At 36.9% G+C, this 22,045-nt stretch overlaps 1 protein-coding gene across 1 annotated transcript; it reads right to left on the bottom strand.

Moving 5' to 3' along the window:
• LOC121416962 (WD repeat-containing protein 76-like) lies at positions 1–19,177 on the bottom strand. Its single transcript, XM_041610497.1, has 14 exons — positions 18,892–19,177; positions 16,330–16,566; positions 15,047–15,151; positions 13,924–13,994; positions 13,116–13,257; positions 11,383–11,534; positions 8,600–8,753; positions 7,907–8,065; positions 5,497–5,621; positions 4,865–4,969; positions 4,326–4,478; positions 3,411–3,476; positions 2,534–2,636; positions 1–2,090 (listed from the first exon to the last, which is right to left on the bottom strand). The coding sequence occupies exons 1-14, from the start codon at positions 19,021–19,023 to the stop codon at positions 1,941–1,943; spliced, it is 1,854 nt and encodes a 617-aa protein (XP_041466431.1). The 5' UTR covers positions 19,024–19,177; the 3' UTR covers positions 1–1,940.
• Positions 19,178–22,045: the final 2,868 nt, after the last annotated feature.

Below are 22,045 nucleotides of genomic sequence, written 5' to 3'. Positions count from 1 at the left end.
TTGATAAAAAACTATGTTTTTATTATAAAACCTTACAGTTACTCAACATCTTCAACATCTACACTAAAAAGGATATACATTATAATAAAGTTATAACACAAATGTAAAAAAAAAAAACTTTACACACACAATATATAATAGTACTATTTCCATATATCTTTCACCATGCCATCAATTTTCACCGCTTCTTTATATACTGTTTTGGTCTCTTTTGGAAGATCTCTAGAATTACATTCTGTAATACAAATATTTGAACTTCCTGCAGAATTTCGACACCAGAAACGATGTCTTTGAGGTCAGAGCAATAGATGTGGAGAGGTCAGGAAAAAGATACATTAAAGCTGAATATTAGATAAAGTTGGACCACCGATACAACGTTTATTCGATCTTGTCATAACTTAGAGAGACGTGGCTGAAGATCATATCACATATTAAGTTTTCCCACAAGAAGTTTGAACAATTGCTTCACTTTTGAAGGGTGAAAGGCAAAACACTTCAGGATCAACTTCATGGCGAAAATTTATTAGTCTGTTTACAAATATTTGTAATACCTGAGGCATTCAGACAAAGACACCAGAACACTACCTTTGATGTTACAGACACAGATATGACACACAACAAATATATCATGTATACAAATAAAAGTTTGAAACACTGTTACAACTTTGATTGGGTGATATAAAAATACCCTAGGTTACAATATATTACACCAGAGGTGCCAACCTGAACAAGAACATGTCAGTATTTTTCACGCTGAAAATCTGTATTTTGGTGGGGAAATAAGTATTTTCAAAGAAATATCAATGGACAACACATAAAACGGAAACTAAAGAAATCAGTATTTTGCATGAAACCATTAGTATTCTTCTCATTTTTCAGTACTAAATACGGATAATCCGTACTACTTGGCAGCTCTGTTTTTCATACACCAAGTTCATTTCTATAAATCTTAATAAGTGCTCATAGTTTTGTAACTGATTTTGGTTTTAATGTGTTTCATTCGAGAATTCTGCCTTGAAGGCTTATCACCCCATAGCTGTCTTACTCGTATTAAGGCTGAGGCAAAAACTTGAATAAATTTTCAAAATATCGTGCAGAACGATATATGGAGTTACAAATAATGCCATGAAGATGTGGACTCGACTACTGGTACAGATTGTCTGACAATAAATGGATCTTGTTCACTAGACACATAACTTTCAGTGAGGTTTCCCACAAGCTTGAAAAAAATTGCTAAAATGCTTAGTTCCTCAGAATATTAGATGCTTGAAAACATAGTTCATCTTAAATATTATGCAGATCAACACGAATCGTTACAATTAATGTCACGACAATATGGAATTTTCAGCTAGAATTTCTGCTAACCAATAGATCTTGTTCTCTAGACATGAATCTTCTGAATATGAATTCTGCCAACACAGGGGTCACTGAGCTGAAAGCATCAATTACACGCTCAGTCATCAGAATATTAAGTGATGACTTTTATCATCATCATTATCATGTACACGAGACGTCATAACAATATGGAGTTTTCCACTAGAAATCTTTGCAATCACTAGACCTCATCTACTAGACTATGATTGCCACCAAGAAATGGATCACTCTAATAAAACCATCAATTAAATGCTCAGTTCTTTGTCACACATCATCTCCTTCAAAGAAGCATATTAAAGAGATGGAAGCACAAACATCATCTTAAACATTTTGCACATCAATGTGTATTACCAGTTTATGCCAATGGGGATATTGAGCTTTCCGCTAGAATTTCCACCAAGAAATCTGTTACGTGACAGTTTTCCACCATAATTGCTCCTGACAAACAGAAGACTCAGATGAAAATGTCAATCCAATTCTCTCATCTCAGGTACGAATAAGCTCCGCAAAGAATGCATCTCAAAGAGATGGCTGAAGAACATTACTGAAACTCTAATGTTCCACTTTTATGTCATAAAGACGTGGAGTTTTCCACTAGAATTTCCGCCAGCCAATAGATCTCTTGTTGGATGAAACGCGTTGATAGAGCAGACCGACGCTAGGTGATCGTCATAGAAAAAGTGGACAGGCTTTCCCTTCGAGCTAAACACCTCGATCTAAAACAATAAAATGAAATAAAGGCTGTCATTTCGCAGGATATTAGAGATAACCTTAAAGAGACAGCTTTATGCCATCCTGATTAAACTGCTTCACCTCATTAAAATGGCCACAATCACTTATTTTATTTACAGACTTTGCTTCAGTCAAATATTAATATAAAGCCAGTTAAATGTATAATCATAGTCATTAAAACCAAAACCAAATTTTCTCTTGCACATTTCTATTTTAGGAATTTCTTACGTTTATATATATATATTTTTTTTTCCTGTAATTTCATGGCCAGAAGTACAAACCACAGGTTATGCCTCCTCCCCCCCCCCCCCCGCGTCAAATTAGGATTACAAGTTATCTTGTACCTACACATGTATAGGCCTTCATTAAATAGTGCTTCTACTATCTTTTGCCCCTTTTTTCTTTAAGAATGCAATTTTTTATTTACCCTTCTCGGCTGTGACATGCTTCCAACAACGAATGCATCTTCTCTTCTCGGATGCCATGCTGCTCGGAATACAGTGAGCCACCGACCAGTATAGTTATTATGACTGAAAAGACAATAAAAAGAATTAAGACCAGTATAGTTATTATGACTGAAAAGACAATAAAAAGAATTAAGATGATATGGTAACTTCTCATTAATTGCAGCTTTCTTGCAATCCTTTTTTTTAAAACAGTGATGGTGATAATTTAAAATGAAAAGTTGCTGGCAGGATTCATGCCTAAGATTGTTCTTTCATAACGATATTTGTACTGCTTTTTGCATCATTCACATAATACAATTTTATCTATGTTTTATACATGTATGAAAGATAGAACAAATTTTTGTTATAGATTTCTCAATATTTAAGCAGTCCATGTAATCAGACTTGGTTAGACAAAGGACAATTCCACATCTTTACATGTGGGTAAGAATCGATCATCATTTCACACAATAAGAGAGAAAAAAGAAGATATCATATTTTGTAAAATAAAATAAAAAGGATTTGTAAGCGGGTGAGGTCTTCATTTCCCTTCTCTAAAGTTTAAGCAAAACTTTAATATGTCTGTAATTATGCTACCAATTTTGATGAAATTTTCAGCAATTAACATGTTTGACATTTTCTTTCCTATTCATTCGAATTGAGTTTTTTTCTTGGGGTCGACTTGGAATTTAAGGACAAAATGGCTAGCAGTTCACAAATCAAAGCTAAAAGCTGCTTGAGCTACAGCCAGGGTAATAATATCCAAGTCCTTTGAAGGCGCATAGAGACGTTATTCATAATGTGTTATGCGCTATACAAGAACTATTATGATTATCAAGAAATCACCAACAATCTTACCTCATCCATAGAGTTCGTTGAACTCCTTTCAGTTGCCCAGTCTTAGCACTCTCAGTATCAAAGATGCTGTAAAACAAGAACGAAAATACAGTCAATTACATTACGTAACTTCTGAAGGCTTCTATGGCGAAGAAGAATAGTGTTGTAGGTTTCACGGTACACCATTTATCTTTTTGGGCAAATGTTGGTCCTAAAAAGGACCACCCAATCTCAACGTTTTGACAAGTGCGTTCTTCCCAGTCAGCATTCCCCCCATGCACGGAAAGGGGTAAAAATTAACTTCTTTCCGTTCGCAAATCTTAAATATGATCATTCCATGCATCAAATGAAATAATTGACAAAAAATAAACAGATTCAGCAAAATTTAAGCTGTGTAAACAGGGTAGATTGAATTTCCTACCATCATTTGGTTCAAGCAAAAAATTATATTATTTTTTTTTTATTTTCAGGGGCACCCTTTCACAACTTACAACCTAAATCCGCAACAACGGATGAGCTTCACCACTGCCATGATTACATTCCAGTGCTCCTAAATCGCACCAAGCCCATTGGAGCATTGCGGCCAAGTGGATTAGTCTCCAGACTTTGAAACAGAGTGTCATGGGTTCGAATCCCAACCATGGCATAATTTCCTTCGGCAAAAAATTTATCCACACTGTGCCACACTCAACCCACGTGAGGTGAATGGGTACCCGGTAGGAAGAAATTCCTCAATGCTCGAGCTCCTGATCAAGGTAGCCGTGCTAAAGCCGAGGTAATAATAATAACAGGGTCTGCTGGGAGAACAGTTTTCTCCCATTGGCCAGTGGCTTCCCTGGGTAAATATGCCGTTATCATCATCATTACAAAGCCCCTGTGTGACTTTACCCTCATTAGGGTAAAACTTCTTTTCCCTCTGACACGAATCCCCCTCACCTGATCTTATCGTCATGGGAGGTAGTGAGTATCCTTGATCCGTTGATCGGTGAGAAGAATGCGGAGTTGACGCTCTTGCTGTGCGGCATCACTGCGATGGACTTGTTGCTCCCGCTCTCCTTCATGCTACGGATGTCCCACAGTTGGGCCGTGCTATAAGAGAATAATTCATTTTCATTAAAGCCTGCCTGGCCTGGAGTATCCTTTTAATTCGATCAAGGTCTATTTCAAACACTTGATATAAAAAGTTTTACGCAAGACACGCAAGAGATATTCACAAAAATTGTCACTATCGGTGCCCTTGTCACTGTTAGTGAATAGTTTTAACATTTATTTCTGCCGCCAGTCAGGATGTGAATACAACTGTTTTATGTGAAATTAAGCAAAAGTTTTAAATGTCATTACTTTCTTATTTTACATCCGATTTTGATAAAATTTTCTGTGTCATGCTTGTTGGATTTGTATCTTTTTATTCAAAACAACTTCTTGTTGGAGTGGACTTGTACTTTAAATAAAAAATCTCAAGTAATAATGCTTACCAGTCATTTGAGCAAGTAACAAAGTAGTGAGGCATGGTGGGATGGACGGAGAGAGTTTTAATATACCGAGGGTGGGCCTTGTACACCGTCTCACCGCTCTTGTTGCTGAACGATATGAACAAAAACAAAAAAAATAGTAATGCTCATCCGATACACATAGAATGAATATCAAGGGTCAGTTAGACTTATGTATTCTACAAAGCTGCAACCATCAGGTGTGTGTTTGATAAAGCTGTTGGTAAGTTAAGATCAACTTTAAGAACGACCGGTGATCCTTTCTTGTGGTAAGTAATCACCAATGAACAATGGCGAATAGCATTTACCACAAATGAGAATCATCAGTCGTTCTAAAAGTTGCTCTTAACACACGAACAGCTTTATGAAGCGGCCCCAGTATTTAAAGAAAAATACCATAGGATAATATACAAAACTGAAACTTTAGAAATCAGGATTTAGCACGAAACCACCAGTATTCTACTCATATTCAGTACTAAATACTGAATATCAGTACTGCTAAGAAGCTCAACTTACATTCCTAACCTCCATTATATGGGTGATGTTTTACGGTGCCATTTGTGGCAAAATCTCAATAAAAACTAATGAAACTGTGCCTTTGTAAGATAGCTGTTTACCTCGTTCTAGTGTCAACCACTGCTACGTTTCCAGTCCTATCATTTGATGTAACAAGAAGCGAGGTTTCCGACAGAAAGTCAAAGTAGCTTGTCCACATGATTTCATCGTCATCTGCTACATATACCTGAACAATGAAAAGAGATGGCATTTTATGAGTCATATTACGAGTGCGAGAGTGCGTTAATCCACACTTTGCCACTCTCCACCCAGGTGTTAAATGGGTACCTGGTAGGATATGAAAGCCTATATGTAGTATGCCTAGCAATTGAGTCTTGAAACTCTTGTTGGAATGCTCCCCAGGGAGTGGAGAAGGTGCATACACTGTATGCGGGCAAAGATCCGATGACCGGGGTAATAGTATGTCTGTAAAAGACGTCGTTCCGATGTATTAAGCGCTATATAAATGCGGAATATTATTATTATTATTATATTAGGATTAGTGATCATGAAGCGGTCTAGGGCAAATTGTCGTAAAGCAATCCATATATTAGAGTGGCATGTCCGCATCTGATGTTGACATTAAAATGTGTTCCCTTCTTTCTTGGTATAGGCATATGCAAGCAATCGGCTGTCTGCCCGTAGGCGTAGTATCACTACTTCACACAAGCCAGTTCGTACTTCCTTTCTGCGCATGATCAGAGAAAGGTGATATGTACTAAAATGACATGGTGGTTTAAAATCTAATGAGATTAGTACCGACTTTGATGTCTTGATTATTCATATATTCTTTTGAATTGCGTGCTTCATTTACATAAAAAAAAAAAATGCGTCTACGAACAACTGGTATTTCTCAGTTTGCCAAGTAAATTGTGCAACATGCTATGATATGCATTCAAAGTAGGAATGCAATAAATACATTCATAAAGTGTTCATTGATGTGCTATTCTAGTCACCTGGTCTATTCAATTTTTTCATCCTACTATGTAAGGCATGCATAAAGCTAAGGATTTACACAGGAAGTTCACCCTGAATAAAAGTTTGTTGTAAAAATAGCACCAAAAAATAGCAAAGAATATTGGTGAAGGTTTGAGGAAAGTCAATCCAAGAGAAAGAAAGTTATTAGAATTTGGAGTTTTGGATTTGTGACGTCATAAATGAGCAGCTGCCCCATTTTGTAATGGTTAGTGATGAATTTGTTTAGTTTTCTTTTTAGCAATGGTGGGAAATGATTTTTCTATTCATGTACCCTATGTACAATAAAAACCATTTTAGATTTTCTGAGAAAATGACATTGCATTGATTTTTTAACCCATACGATATGTAGGAAAGCTGCTCGCATATGATGTCACAAATCAAAAAATTGAAATTCTAAAACCTTTTAATTCTTTGATGGATTTTTCTCAAACCTCTTTTTCTGCTTTTTTTTTTAAGTCAACTTTTTGTCAGTGTGAACTTCCCCTTTAAATTGTGTTCAAATGTGTAGGCCTGTGGCTACAGTGTGACAAACGACTCTTATGAAGGCCTCCACACACATTACGACTGACTGGTCCACGATCCAATCTTGGAACAACTCGTATTTTGCTCAGAATTATTTGAAAATGTGAACGGAAAGTATTGTTTGATTTTAGGTTCATTTTGACTGGAAGAATGAACACAGATGATTTACGGGGCTTTTTTTATTGAAGGCTAAATTGGTTTAAAATCTTAGCAAATGATATGATTGCTAAGGCATCATTATGGCCGAATATCCAATTTCTTTGGAAGTTTGGTCATTATGTCACAGATCTGAACATAAGTATTTGTACAATCATAGGCTGATTGCACAGTACGAAGTTCTATATCTCAATATTTGCATCAAATTCTACTATGTTTTAATTCAAAATTGGGTTTCAGACCGATCATAAGGTGTGCAATGGCCGTAAGACTTTACAGATAATGCAATAAGTCAAAATGTAGAGAAAAACCTCAAAGCTTTGTGGCAGTTTAAGAGTTCCACTCTTGTACTTTTTTTTCTCTTTTTTTTTAAAGGCAATAATGCGGATTGAATTGGTTTATCTGGATTGATGTCTCTTTGCATAAATAATTTGAATTGGCAATCTGAATAGGGGAACATTCTAGAGTTGGTCTCTAAATCGAGGAGTGCAAAAGAGAGGACAGCATTTTCATTTCCCAGAATTTTTTGTGCTATTGACTCATTTCGGGTACAGATCTTTGGAAAAATTAATCACAAAGCAATCTATTAAAGCAAGTCTGACCAAAATCTCAAATCTTATTAGAAATTTGATCTTTTGAAATACAATACAGGCTTCACAAGCATATCCAGCATAGACTACAACAAAGAAATCTGTAGGCCCGTGCACAAGCATAATAGAGTAACAATTGCCCCCAGACAATTTGGCCCATGAAATACTTTGTAGGATCTGATGCCCCCCACCCCGATTAAATGGCCAAAAGAGCGTAACACTGTACCTGATCAAACAACGCATGAGCGAAGTCCCCACACCGCACTGTCCCATCGTAAGACACGGAGTAAAGTTTGTTTGGATCGTTGGGTGCAAACCGAAGACAATTCACGGGTCTGGCATGAGGAGCGAAAAGGAAGACCCCATCATCGCCTTTAGAGGAATTCTGGGAAAGGAATATAGATGGTGTTTCCATGGATAATAATAAAATAATGATAATAGTGATAACAATAATGATAATAATAATAATAATAATAATAGTGATAATAATAAGTAATGATAATACTAATAACAATAAAAATGATAGTAATGGTATGAACTGGATTTATAAAGCCCTTTTCGTCCTGAGGATGCAAAGCACCGCTTCTTTTACCCCAGCTTGATCTGTGTTTCCATATAAAGCCAAAGCATTCAAGGAATTTCTTCCCACCGGGTACCCAGTCACCTGACCTTGGCTGTGTGCAGCACATGTGGGTATATTACAATTTCTTGCTGAAGGAAAACACGCCATGGCTGTGAATCGAAACCCTTGTCGCTCAGATTGAAAGACAAAGAGTAGTACACACTAAGACATGACAATAATGAATAATTACTGATGTAAGAAAAAAAAAACAACAACAATAATAATTAGTAATAATAAATGATTACAAAAACTTGCTTCCACTTGGTATGAAACACAGTAAATTGGCTATGTACTTACCACGTCCCAAAGACCGATCTTTCCCCACTTGTCTCCAGCTGCTACTATGGTCTTGTCAACGGACGGGTGAACGACGACGGAGAAGATGCGCTCCGGGACCACCTTAGCAACGTATTGAGGCTTCGTCTTCATCTTCTGGAGTTGTGTGGCAAACCTGTTGAAGAAAGATTGAAAGAATGATGAATTCAGTGGGAAAATAATAAATTGTAAAATCATCAGAAAATGAACGCTCCAGCCGATAAAGTTTTAGTGATTTCAGTTTAGAATAGTGGTAGGACCACTAAAACCTAGTCTAGTTCTAGCCTCTCTGAGGGAATAAAAGCAAATTCAATTTCAAATCATAATGACGTCATCATCGGCTGCAAATTGAAGCATATTTGGACTTTATTCCGACTACATGGCTTGCCCCACAGCAAAATTGTGATTTTATTATTCCTAAAATAATGCTGAACTTAAAGTGAAATAATTTTACTTCTTGAAACCTTCACATTTAAAGCAGATTGCTATTTATTAAAAAAAAAAAACATGTCTCATTGGATCGCATAGAGTGCGCTGGTGAGGTATTGTGAGATCCATTTTATCTCAGATATATAATAAAATATTTTATCTCTGTAACTAATCAGTGAGAAAAATACCTTTGAAATCTCTCCAAAATGGCAGTCTGAGAATAATAATATAATAATATACTAATTTATATAGCGCAGAAACTATGTGCATATATTCTACTGCGCTGCAATTTAGAGCTGGTGAAATGCTTGAAAAACAAAATTAGAAAAAGGGGGTAAAAGAATTTGAACAAGTTGAAAAAGTTATTTGAACAGATAGGTTTTCAATTTAAGTTTGAACGTTTCTATTGATGGACAGGATCTCCCAACATACGGCAAACCATTCCATAACTTTGGGGCTGCACAGGCAAAAGCGCGATCTCCCAAAGTTATCTTTGTATTACGAGCGGGGATGTGAAGGAGCAAATTATCATTAGAACTACGCAGGTTGTGAGAGTGTCTGTGAACTTTTCTTTGTAAAAGCTCAGAAATGTAACTGGGGGCTTGACCACTTAGTGCCTTGTATACAATTAGCAAAATCTTGAAAGATATTCGTTGGCGAACTGGAAGCCAGTGCAGATCTTTTAATACAGGGGTAATCCTTGAAAATCTAGATTGACTACAAATCAGCCGTGCACATGCGTTCTGTACTCGCTGAAGACGCCCAATTTGAGATGAGGGGAGCCCATACAACAAACTGTTACAATAATCTACCTTACTAATAATGCATGCATGGACAATTGTTTTCATGCTTTCATTGTCAAAGTATTTTCGTATACGTCTGAGGTTGTATATCATGTGAAATGAAGATTTGCACACATTGGTAATATGTGCTTCCATATTCAATTGCGAATCAAAAAATACACCAAGATTTCTTACATTAGAGTTTGGTTCTATGACTGAACTGCCAACTGATATCCTGTCAAAATCTAGCTTATTCAGTTGTTTAGATGTACCGATAACTAGTAATTCTGCTGTACTGTCATTTAGCATAAGTTTGTTATGCAGCATCCATTCACATATGTAACCAACACAGTCTTCTAGAAGAGAGATGCTCTGCTGCTGAGCAAGCAAGTCTGGCGTAAAAGACAGATAGACCTGTGTGTCATCTGCGTAGCAGTGACAAGATACTTTAGGAAATAGAATATGTATATTTGTAATGAGTTGACTTGTATAAAAAAAAAGTGAACAGTAGAGGGCCGAGGGTACTGAGAAAATTTCAGACACAGTTTCATCAATTTGGATCCGCTGACATCTGTCAGTTAGATATGATTCTATCCAGTTAAGTACTACACCCTTAATACCAACGTGTCTATTTAGTGTAAGCAATAGGTTAGTATGATCAATGGTATCGAATGCACTACTAAGATCTAATAAAAGTAATAAGGTGACTTTCTTATCATCCATAGCCATGAGAATATCACTCTTAATTCTTAACAGTGTGGTTTCAGTACTGTGATACTGTCTATAGGCTGACTGATTAATTGGAAGAAGAGAGTTGCGGTCGAGGTGCTTCATTACTTGCGTATATGCAGCACCTTCCACAAGCTTTGATACATACTTCAGATTACTTACAGGCCAAAGATTACAGAATTTTGTTTCCAAGCCAGGTTTTTTCAATAATGGTTTAACTATAGCGGTTTTCCACAGCGAAGGAAAATTACCAGATGACAACGAGAAATTAATTAGAGATGTGATGGTGGGAATCAGTGTGTCCATACACTGTTAAAAAATCTTTGTGGGCATTTGGTCAGATGCACAAGACTTTTTGCTGAACTTAGTTATAAGTTTCTTCACATCATGTTCTGACAGTTAATAAAGTCAGGTACGTCATGGGAGGAAACCTGAAGATAATTTGTCTTTGGATTGCTGCTTGCATTCAATCTTGACTCAATATCTTCATGGATCTGTATTACTTTGTTATATTCATTTCATCATTTTATTCTATTCATTTCATTTTATGTCAGGCACACCTACTATATCAGCTTTATCCAATGAGATTCAGGATTTTATAGCTCATCTCACTCAACCAATAGAAATCCATTCCGTCAAGAAGTGTGGCAAACCAGTGAGATTGCGTCAACTTTTACTTCAAATACACTTGCAATATTCGCTATCGCTTCTTCACAGAGATTTCTTTTTTTTAATTTATTCATTCATATAATATAAGATATAGAGATAAAATGACTTCAGAATACCTTTCCTGGGTTTCAATGTTAATGAGAAATAAGAGCTTACTTGTCAAGATCCCTTTCATCAGCCTTGATGCTTGTCTTTTTCCCCTTGGCGAGGGCAGCCAGCCCCTTCACAAAGTCAGCTCCAGCATCTGTCTTGTCCTCTTTCTTGACGTTCGTGGCATCCATCTTTATGGGGTCAGAGGGCAATCTCTCCTGTATCAACCAATCAGGATTGAGTATTAGCATGGAATTGGAGTGTGCATGGATTAAGGAGGGGGGGGGGGGGGTACAGGGGACATGTGCTCTCTTTTTAGCCCCAATTCTTGGCATCATACCCCCACAAAAGTACTTCCTTCTTTTCAAAAGATCTTGATTGAGATTCATGGCCTCCAGTTTTGATCGGGTCAGAGAGCAATCTCTACTGTGTCGACCAACACTAGGATTGAGTATTCTAATAGGAGTATGCAAGGCCGGACCATGCATTCTTTTAATAGCCCCATATTAGGCACTATACTCCTACTCTCTCACAAATACTATTCCCCCTTCTTTTCAAAAGATCTTGCTTGAGATTTGTGACTTAATTTTATTGGATCAGGGGCAATCGCTCCTGTAACAACCAATCAGGATATAGTATTCAAACTGCAATGAACATGAAATGATTAAAGTTGCCCCAAGTACTGGCATTATGCCCCCACTTTCTAATAAGTATGCCCTTCTTTTCAAAAGATCTTGCCTGGGATCAGTGGCCTCCTTTTTTGATCGGGTCAGAGCGCAATCTCTCCTGTATCGACCAATCAGGATTGAGTATTCAAATAGAATTGGAGTGTGCATGGATTAAGAGGGATACAGGGGGCATGTGCTTCTATTTTAGCCCCAATTATTGGCATTATGCCAACACTTTCTGATAAGTACGCCCTTCTTTTAAAAAAATCTTGCTTGAAATTCATGGCCACCATTTTGAGAGTAATGTATCCTGTATCCACCAATCAGCAGTCCTTCACGTTTATAATTTCGTGGAGCTCAATAAATCGCTCTATTTTTTTCAGGAGCTCAATTGAGCTCCTCAGAATCGCTTTCTGTGAGGAGCTCAAATCAATTCATTACATACATGTATGATAAATGTAGATTTTTCTTAACATTGTATATATGCAATAGCTGTGTTAGCTATTAATTAATCTGTGGTGAAACTATGCCTGGGTCACATCAATACGTTTACAAATGTCGTACACGCTCCTGCTAAAAAAAATGAAAAAAAAAATTGCTAAAATTTCACATTTTCCATCTTTAAATCCATGAAATGACATTCTTTTTTCCATAATTACTTGAAATTACTTTGATTTAGTTGAAAACTATCAGAAAAATGAAGAATATTCACCTCTTTCCCGACTCTGATTTGATCTTACCTCGGTAAATATTGTAGTCCCACATGTAGACTTGCATGGTGTTGCCATGAAAATCTACATGGGACTACATGGGACTGCAATATTTACCGAGTCTAAATTAAAATCAGAGTCCGGGAAAGAGATGAATATTCTTCATTTTTCTGATTTTCAACTAAATCAAAGTATTTTCAAGGAATTGTGGAAAAAAGAAGGCTATTTCATGGATTTAGAGATGAAAATGTGAAATTTTAGCAAATTTTATTTTTTTTAGGAGCGCGATTTTTCGCTCTCCTTATTTTTTTAGGAGTGCGGTAGGAGCGCCGGCGCGATCGCACTCCTCAAAAATGAAGGTTTGAATCAGGATTGAGTGTTCAAACAGGATTAGAGTATTCAAATAAAAAAATAAACCTACGCGTTCTCTGGTCTGCTGTGTGTAATAACTTTGAAGAGGTGGTTCCTTAAAACCCTCGGGTAATGCTGTTCCTTCCGGGCTCTTCTTCTGCAGACGGAGCGAGGGTGGTCTTCGGACAATAGGAGAATGGGACTGTCTCTGACTGAATTAAAGAAGAAATAACCAAATAAACAGCAATCAGAACAAGAGCAAATTATGATCAAATCTTCAATCTATAATCAATAATAAATCATGCAAAGTTGTTTGTTTTGTATATATAATTGGGCTTTATTTCTTTTCTTATACCACAGACTTTTTTTTACACAATAATAGATTAATATTGGAAAACAGGGATAACAAATCAATGAAATGTAAACCTAATAGATGTGGTAACTTAAGCAGTTGCTTACTGGAACCAAAAGGACCCTGTAGAAAGTATATATGGGAACTACAGAATTCTGCAGTCCCAGGGTTAAGAAAATGTTCTTTCACCCACAAAGCACCATGCTGCTGCAGCGGTAAATATGCAATCTAAGATGAAGGTCTGATTATTAAAAAGCTTGAAAATTTCATTGTGACTGCACAGCTATGCACATCTCATGCTTGAGTTAACCCAAAACTTCAAACCTTGCTTCCTCCTTATTTTTTGAAGAACTCCATAAATTTCTTCTACACTCAATCCCGAATCTTAAGTGGTTTATTGTTATCAACTTTGACAAGTTTTATATCATTTTGAAGGTCAGCATTTGATTTTTTAAATTAAACAAGTGTCGGTTGACTAAGTATTGGTTTGGGGGTGGTAGGTCATAAATAATATCACTATACATACCTCTTTAGTCCTCTGGTCTGTATCTTGGGTTTCTGGGCTTGAGGACTGAGAGCAATAAGATTTTCTTTGGCCTAAAAGATCAAAGGTTAAATAGTCAATGTATGCAATGTAGGAGTGAAGGCAACAAGATTTTCCTCGGCCAAATAAGATCAACGATCACAGGGTCAGTTGGTTAAAAGATCATCAAAGGTCAAATATCATCAATGTAAGTTGTGCTAACCAAGTGGGTGTTTCATAAAGCTGTTCGTAAGATAAGAACGACTGTAAGAACGACTGGTGATCCTTTCTTTTGGTAAATGGTATACACCATAGGCGATGATTTAGCGCGTAAGAAAGGATCACCAGTCGTTCTTTAGGTCACTCTTAACTTACGAACAGCTTTATGAAACGGCCCCCTGGTCCATTTCAGGAGCTCATGGGAAGAGTGTGAGCACAGATCATCTCATTAGATACAGATATTGAAACTGGAAATACATATGACCTTCTCAAACTATGAGAGTGCTGCAAGAAAATAATTGCGATCAATTGAAAATATTCTGTTGCAATTTCACAACTGATAGCTGTAGCAAATCAGATCAAATTTCTTGTTTGAAGGAGCAGATTACCAATCAATCACTGATTTGCATTTAACTGCAAGACATATAATTGATTAAGAGACCAAAAATAAACTTGCAATTGATCGCAAGTTTCTTGGAACACCCTGATACACTTACGCATTGTGAATGAAATATTCATCATTATTATCACTGTCATTTCTTACTCTGAAATAGTTTTTGATGACCTATGACCTCTGACCCTTACCAAGCTGACCTAGATTATAAATCTCATTAAATTTTATGATTTATGTCCGAATGGTGTCAACTTCCCCTCGAAAACAGATGTTAATCTGCGATAAGATTTGTAATTTATATAATTTAAGGCCTTGTCACATCATTCCGTGCAAGTCTTACATCTGACATGTAGCTTGCACACAGTTGCCAACAGGAGAACACACAAGTCTGATTGCCCACATAAAAGATTTGAACATGCACAAAACCATGTTGCGGGCGAGTTGCAAGTGATTGCCCACAACTAACCCGCAAGGTCTGCACGGAACGATACGACTGTTCCTGAAGAAACTGACCTTGAAGATATCAAGAGAAGCGAAGAACTCAGCATTCTTGGAGATGTTCTCCATCCTCCTCCTCTCATATTCTGATAAACCAGGGTGGGTCTCCTCACCATCACTCTGTGTTAATGAGAAGAAATATGAAGATAAATGTTTCACAAATTGAACAGATTTCAACTATGCTCTGTATCTTAACAGTAAAGATAATTACATTTCTACAGCGACTTCCCTACACAGAAACATAGAAGACAAAACTAATGATGCAACAAAACAAACACTGAAAAAAAATGAGAATAAAATCTAGGAAAGGCCAAAGCAAGGTATTATGGGAAAAGATGATTTTTCATAAATACATCAGGCGAAACTACATTCTTCATAGAATTAGGAAAAATTTCTCTTGCAATTTACAACTATTTTCAGTGCTACTATAAATCAGATTTTACCGGACATATGTATGTGACATATGCCTGCCTTATGAACGGGAGGTACATGTAGTGGGTTCAATCGCTGGTGGATCGGGGGGGGGGGGGGGGGGGACAGCCGACCCGTGCCCAACCCCCACTTGAGAAGCAAAATTAAAGAAATTTCTAATGTAAAAATGCCGTAAAAGCAAAAATGTGCCCCCACCTTTTGAAAGTGAAGACCTTTTTCTTGTTTTGCTTCTCAAATAATTTTTCCTCGGAAAAATGTGCCCCCTCCCCTTTTGGAAAATCCTGGATACGCCCCTGCCAAAGACATATAAAAATGGGACCTTCACCTTCGGCCTCGCTAGGTGCTCAGCACCAAGGTTGGAGAAGGGTAGTAATAGCATGTTATGTCATGTTGGGCCAGCTGGTAGAGTAGGGTTTCTCTTCTCTACCAGCGGGAAAAACGGCTTGCAGCTGAAGTGGTAATAGTAGTAATATTGGGTAAATAAGAGTTGTTATACATGTGTAAGAATAAAAATGATTGGCATTTATATAGTGCTTTATCAATCTATGACTGTTCAAAGCGCTTCACAATTATTATTACCCGGTCACTGGATTCATAGCATTCCAAGCAGCCTGTTAGGCACAAACTTGCTAAACCAACCACGATGATCGTTTCCCACCTGTACCCAATTAGCACCTGGGTGAGAGTGGCAAAGTGTAGATTAACGCCTTGCCAGAGGACGCTAGGCAATGGTGGGATTCGAACACACGACCCTCTGATTGCAAGGCGAGAGTCAGAACCGCTACACGACAGCGCTTCCACAATCCTTATTATTATTATTCCTAACTGTAGTGGCTATACCCTAAGTTAATGAATATTATTAATACCATTTCTACATCTGATTCTTCTTTTAAAGGTCTGATATCCATATTCTCCTCTTCTTCATCCTCCTCCTCCTCCTTGATTTCCTTCTTCACCTTTCCCTTCCCTCTCTTAACATTTTCCTTTAAGATGTTTGTCTTTGTCGGCGACACCTTCGCGACCTTTTTCAAAACTCTAGGTGAGCGTCTGACGGCGGGGGACGAGTCGGCAGCTGGCGTCTCTGCTTTCAAACTAACAGAAGTCTGAAAAAATCAACAAAAAAATAGAAAGATGAAAATTTAAAAAAAGTTTGGGGAGGGGGGGGGGGGCTAATTTTCATAACCTAATTCCATTGATATATCTGCCGTGTTGGGAAAGCTTTAACATGCAATGAGAACTTTCTGGCACTCTTTTAATGTTTTCCAGGTTCTTTTAATTATAATAGCACTTGGGAGGCTATGCAATTTACTATGGTGAATGACATGTTTCTAGAATTGCCAATCAACCCTTAGCGTGCCATGAACACATATTTGTGCATCCACTGGAGTGCCACGAACATGTTTCCGTGCAATGGTCATACAGCTATCGTTATGCCTATTGAATTTTGAGGAGTGCACTGCATACATGAATGGTTCAGTTTGGCTTATTTATGGTCGAGAGGTTTAATATTGTCTCAGGAGTCATGGGAGTGATTCCCTTTTTTTCAACAATTAATACAGACTCTGAAAAAAAATACGGCACTTGCTGATTACAAATGCAATGAATGGCACATTTAAAGGATAATTCAGGCTGAAAATATTTATATCTTATTACATAGAGTAGAATTCACAGAGCAAACAGCTGAAAATTTCATCGAAATCGGATAACAAATTATTGAAGATTAATATTTAGCAATATTTTGTGAAAACAATCATATTAATTAGGTGGGTTGTTGATATCACATCTCCACTTCCCCTTTTCTTAAGTTATTAATATTATATAAAATCATACTTTATTCCATTGGCATTATTTCATACTTGTGCGAATATAGGCTCCCTTATAGTTATAACAGTATAATGAACTAAGTTGCAGTAATAAATATCTAATGCACTAAATCAGTTGTCAATCCAATTTTTCTAGTTCTTGGAGGAAAAAATATGAATAAACCTAATTGGATTGACAACTGATTTAGTGCATTAGAATTTATTGCTGCAACTTAGATCTAGCCTAGGCCCACTCATGGTTTCAAATCGTCTCGTGTGTGAAGGATTCATATGCACCTGGTGCACGCGAATCTTTCACACCATCTTTACTAAAATAACTATGACTTTACATCATAGCTATGAAATATGATTTTTCTATAATACTTACCGAACCATATGGACCGTTTGTTGAATTCTTTTGTTGTTTGTTTTAATAAAATAAGAGCATTTTTCGTGATCTTCACGTAGATGCCTCCTGGTCAGCGTTGATATCAACTTTTGCCTAAAGAGGGCGCGCGATATTATTCACCAAGCCGGTAGGCACTTAAGAACCAAGTTTGAAAGGATACTCGTAAAATTATGTCACTCTGGCCGATGAATATTCATTAGATCGTGGTCGTGCGTGTTCAATACACACCGAGTGCATGCATGCAGAGAGTTTGTATTGAACACGCACAACCGGATCTAATGAATATTCATCGCGAGAGTGACATAATTTTACGAGTACCCTTTCAAACTTGGTTCTTAAGTGCCTACCGTACCTTTGTTTACGGTGTTGCAAGCTAGCTGCATTCTAGGCGATCAGCATTATTTTCTTGCTCGTTCAATCCACTTTCATCATCATCTTGTCAAAAGATGGCGTACTTTACCAATAAGTATATACATGAGATGCAACCTGTTGATTTTTGGTACAATTTCCTATTACGCGCTGACGACTTGAATTGAGAATGTTCGATACGAAAAATTGCTTTTCGATTGTTGTTTGCGTACTTTCCACCGCAGTATTAAGGACGGATCGAACGGAGTATCCTGGTTGAGACTTGGAGGTAAGCGATAAAAACAGTTTTATAAATAATTTCCACTTCATTTTGTTTTTTTAAACTAAAGTTATTAAAAAGAAATCATTAGTGGAGAAATACTGAAACGTTTGGCGTTTCTAATTCCCTCACATTCGTGTGATGAATGAAAACGTCAAAGTCCACTATGAAACCACATGCGTTGTGCGAGGTTAGTATTACTAACCTCGCATGTTGTGTGAGTGGCCTAGGCCTAGATCTAGGCCTACATAAAATTCATTTTTAATAACTTAGACTAGGCCCTATCCGATTTTAATGAAATTTTCGGCATTTGAATACTACTCTATTCATTAAGCTATAAATACTTTCAGCCCGGACCATCCCTTTCATAGTTTACTAGTAACACACTGATATGTGAGGCTAAAAGTGTTAGGCTAAAAGTCTGAGAAATTAGTGACAGCTCCGTCCATAGCCTGGCTACGGCTCGGTTCATTACCAGTCAAAGACCGGGAAGATCCCGGCATCCCTCGGCGCGCGCGGCCGCCGCGAACACCGAGATCAAACCTGGTGAAATCAAGACATTATTGAAGAAGACTAAGAACCCACTTACCCGTTTTGCTCTCTTCGAAGCCAACGTTGATTCGGCTGCTGCGGGACCTCCTTCCCTCGTTGGTCTTGGATTTCGAGTGCGAGTTACAGGTGCCATATTAGCTGATTTATAAAATGTTTTGGTTGCAATCATTTATAGCAGATTCAGCATCTGATAGCCAGTCGAGCGAGAGCTTGCGCTTGAACACATGTCAATGCAGCTTGACCATAGCCATAGGTCGATATGTCGTGTTTATGCACGTGAAAAATCATGTTTACATAAATTGCGCGCGCTTTGATTACGAAACATCGGCTTGTCGCAACCTCGTCTCCGGGGAGAGAAGGGCTGTTTCAGAAGCCCACCCACACATGACCTCTCCACTCTGACTATCATTGCTTGATTCCACATCGACCTCATGCTCCAGTGTGGAAGGTATGAGTGGGCTGCCTCAGAGGTTATGTTATTTCATTTGTTGTATCCTTGTACACCCCTTCGGGGTTTTATTTGAAGGATCGTTAATAAATTTGAAACTTTGAAACTTTGGTGCTGACAAATCAATTGATTTGAACAGATTTAAGATCAAGTCCACCCCAGAAAAATGTTGGTTGTAATCATAATAGAAAAATGAAACAAGCATAACGCTAAAAATTTGTTCAAAATCGGGTGTAAAATAAGAAAGTTACGACAATTTAAAGTTTCGCTTAATTTTCACAAAACAGTTAATATGCACAACTCAGTGACAAGCAAGCAAAAAATGAGAGTCGATGATGTCCCTCACTCACTATTTATCTTGGTTTTATTGTTTGAATTAAACAACATTTCGATTTTTACAGATTTCACAACAAGGACCAACTTGAATGGACCATAAAAAAGAAGTAATTCTTCATATGTACATAGCCTAACTTAACGGGAAGAAAACTGGAATATTTTTTTACTATTTCATAATGACAAATAATAAAGTACAAAATAAATTGTGAGTGATGTCATCAGTCCCCTCATTTGCCTACCGACCAGGATGTGAATATAACTGTTTTGTGAAGTTAAGAGAAGTTTAAAATGTCATATTTTCTTATATTCTACAATCGATTTTGATGAATTTTTCAGTGTTATGCTCGTTGGATTTTTCTTTTTTATCAACTTTTTTTGAGGGGGTGGACTTTTGTCCTTTAAGTAAAATCACTCTACAAAATTTAAAAATTATATAAAAAAAAGAAAAAAATAAGGATAACAATGTTGTAACATTAAAAAAAAAAACATTATTTCGGTGCATGGAGTGAAAAAGATTATGATTTTAGAGCCTCCTCCCCCCATCGTATAGGGTCTTGGCAGTGGCGTAACAGGCGGGGGGGGGGGAAGGGAGCAAGGTCCCCCTCCCTGGCGGATTTTACCAAGAAAAAATCATTAAAAAACACGGGAAAAAGAGATAAGCGAGAAAGAAAGAAAGATAGAAAGAAACTTGAAAGAAAGAAAGAAAAAAAGAAGAGAGAAGAAAGGAAGGAAGGGAAAAAAAGGAAGGAATGGCCGAAGGAGAAAAAGAGAAAGAATGAATGAATGAAAGAAGAAAGAAAGAAAGAAATGAAGGAAGGAGGGAAGCAAGGAAGGAAAAAATAAAGAAAAGGAAGGAATTAAGGCCGAAGGAAGAAAAATAGAAAGAATGAAAGAAAGAAAGAAAGAAAGAATGAATGAATGAATGAATGAATGAAAGAAAGAAAGAAAGAAAGAAGAAAGAAAGAAAGAAAGAAAAAAGAAGAGAGAAGAAAGGAAGGAAGAAAGAAATGAAGGAAGGAAGGAAGAAAGAATGGAAGGAAGAAAAAAGAAAAAAGGGAAGATATGGAAAGGGAAAAGGAAAGAAAAGGAGGAAAGTGCATGGGGAAAAGGGAAAGGAAAAGAAAACTATAAGATAAACATAAAAATATTTCTGTACACAATGAAAACGCATTTAAAGGTTTTTATTCAGTATTGTACAAAAACGTAAAAAAAAAACATAGCCATAGGATTGTGATTATTCTTTTTTTCATCTCATTTTGTTATTAGATGGAAATCTACAGTTATTGCGTATTATAATTCTTGATAATGTGTAACATCTCCCTATACAATTAAGTTGAATCAATAATTTTGTCAATGTACCTGATTGGGGACAATATTTTAGTGAATAAACTAAAATAACTTCATACAAAATAACAAGTGGGGATATAATAATAATATAGGATATTTATATTGCGCACATTTCCACCTTGTTAGGTGCTCAAGCCATTTCTTTTAATTTCTATTTTCTTTTCTGTCTTTCTTTTTTATTGCTCCGTTCTTTACATTTTTTTCTTTTCGGTTGTATATCTCAAAAGTAAGTCATTCCCCTCATCATCTCTTCCCCCCCCCCCCCTCTCTCACTTCCTCTCAACCCTCTCCACCTCATCCTCTCCCTCTCTCCCTCTCCCTCTCTAAGAGGATGTTGCAAGAAAATATTTGTGATCAATTGCAAATATTCTGTTGCAATTTTTACAACTGATAGACCAACGTTAGCTGTAGCAAATTATATTAAACTTCTTGTTTCAAGGAGCAAATTAGTTCAGTTCAGTTTCAGTTTATTTCACTTCCATTTTCTGATAATAAACATAACAAACATATATATACATAAATTATGTATGAATGTACATAACAGAATAAGTGTCATAAGAATACTTCAATAATAATATTGATTAACAAATTCATATATAGGAAATAGTCGGAGTATATATAATTCTTTCTGTTCCAAACACATTTGATGATTAGACAAATTATAGATTACCGTGAGTTAGCATGTGAAAATGAAAATGAGGGACTTATTAAACAGTGAAGCTTTTGATTAGCAATCAATCACTAATTTGCGATTAACTACATAATTGTGATTGATTTAGGGACCAAAGATCCGGCCAAAGATTGACTTGCAATTTATCTCAAGGTTCTTTCAACACCCCCATTAGACATCCCGCCCCCTCTAATGCATTAAAGAGAATGGACCCTGTACTCCCGGGTCATGATATACCTATCATAAATATAAACAATAGGCCTAATATTAAAGAGCAAGGTCGCAATGATATAATGTAAATATATGTGGGTCTATATATAGGACATTTCACATGACTGCATGCATGACTTCGAGTCGGGACTCATGATCGCGTAGCAATTCTTACGAAAA

Source organism: Lytechinus variegatus, chromosome 6, assembly GCF_018143015.1.
Source record: "Lytechinus variegatus isolate NC3 chromosome 6, Lvar_3.0, whole genome shotgun sequence".
NCBI lineage: Eukaryota > Metazoa > Echinodermata > Echinoidea > Temnopleuroida > Toxopneustidae > Lytechinus > Lytechinus variegatus.
The sequence above is the reverse complement of the archived record's forward strand: the minus strand, read 5'-3'. Positions and strand labels throughout refer to the sequence as shown.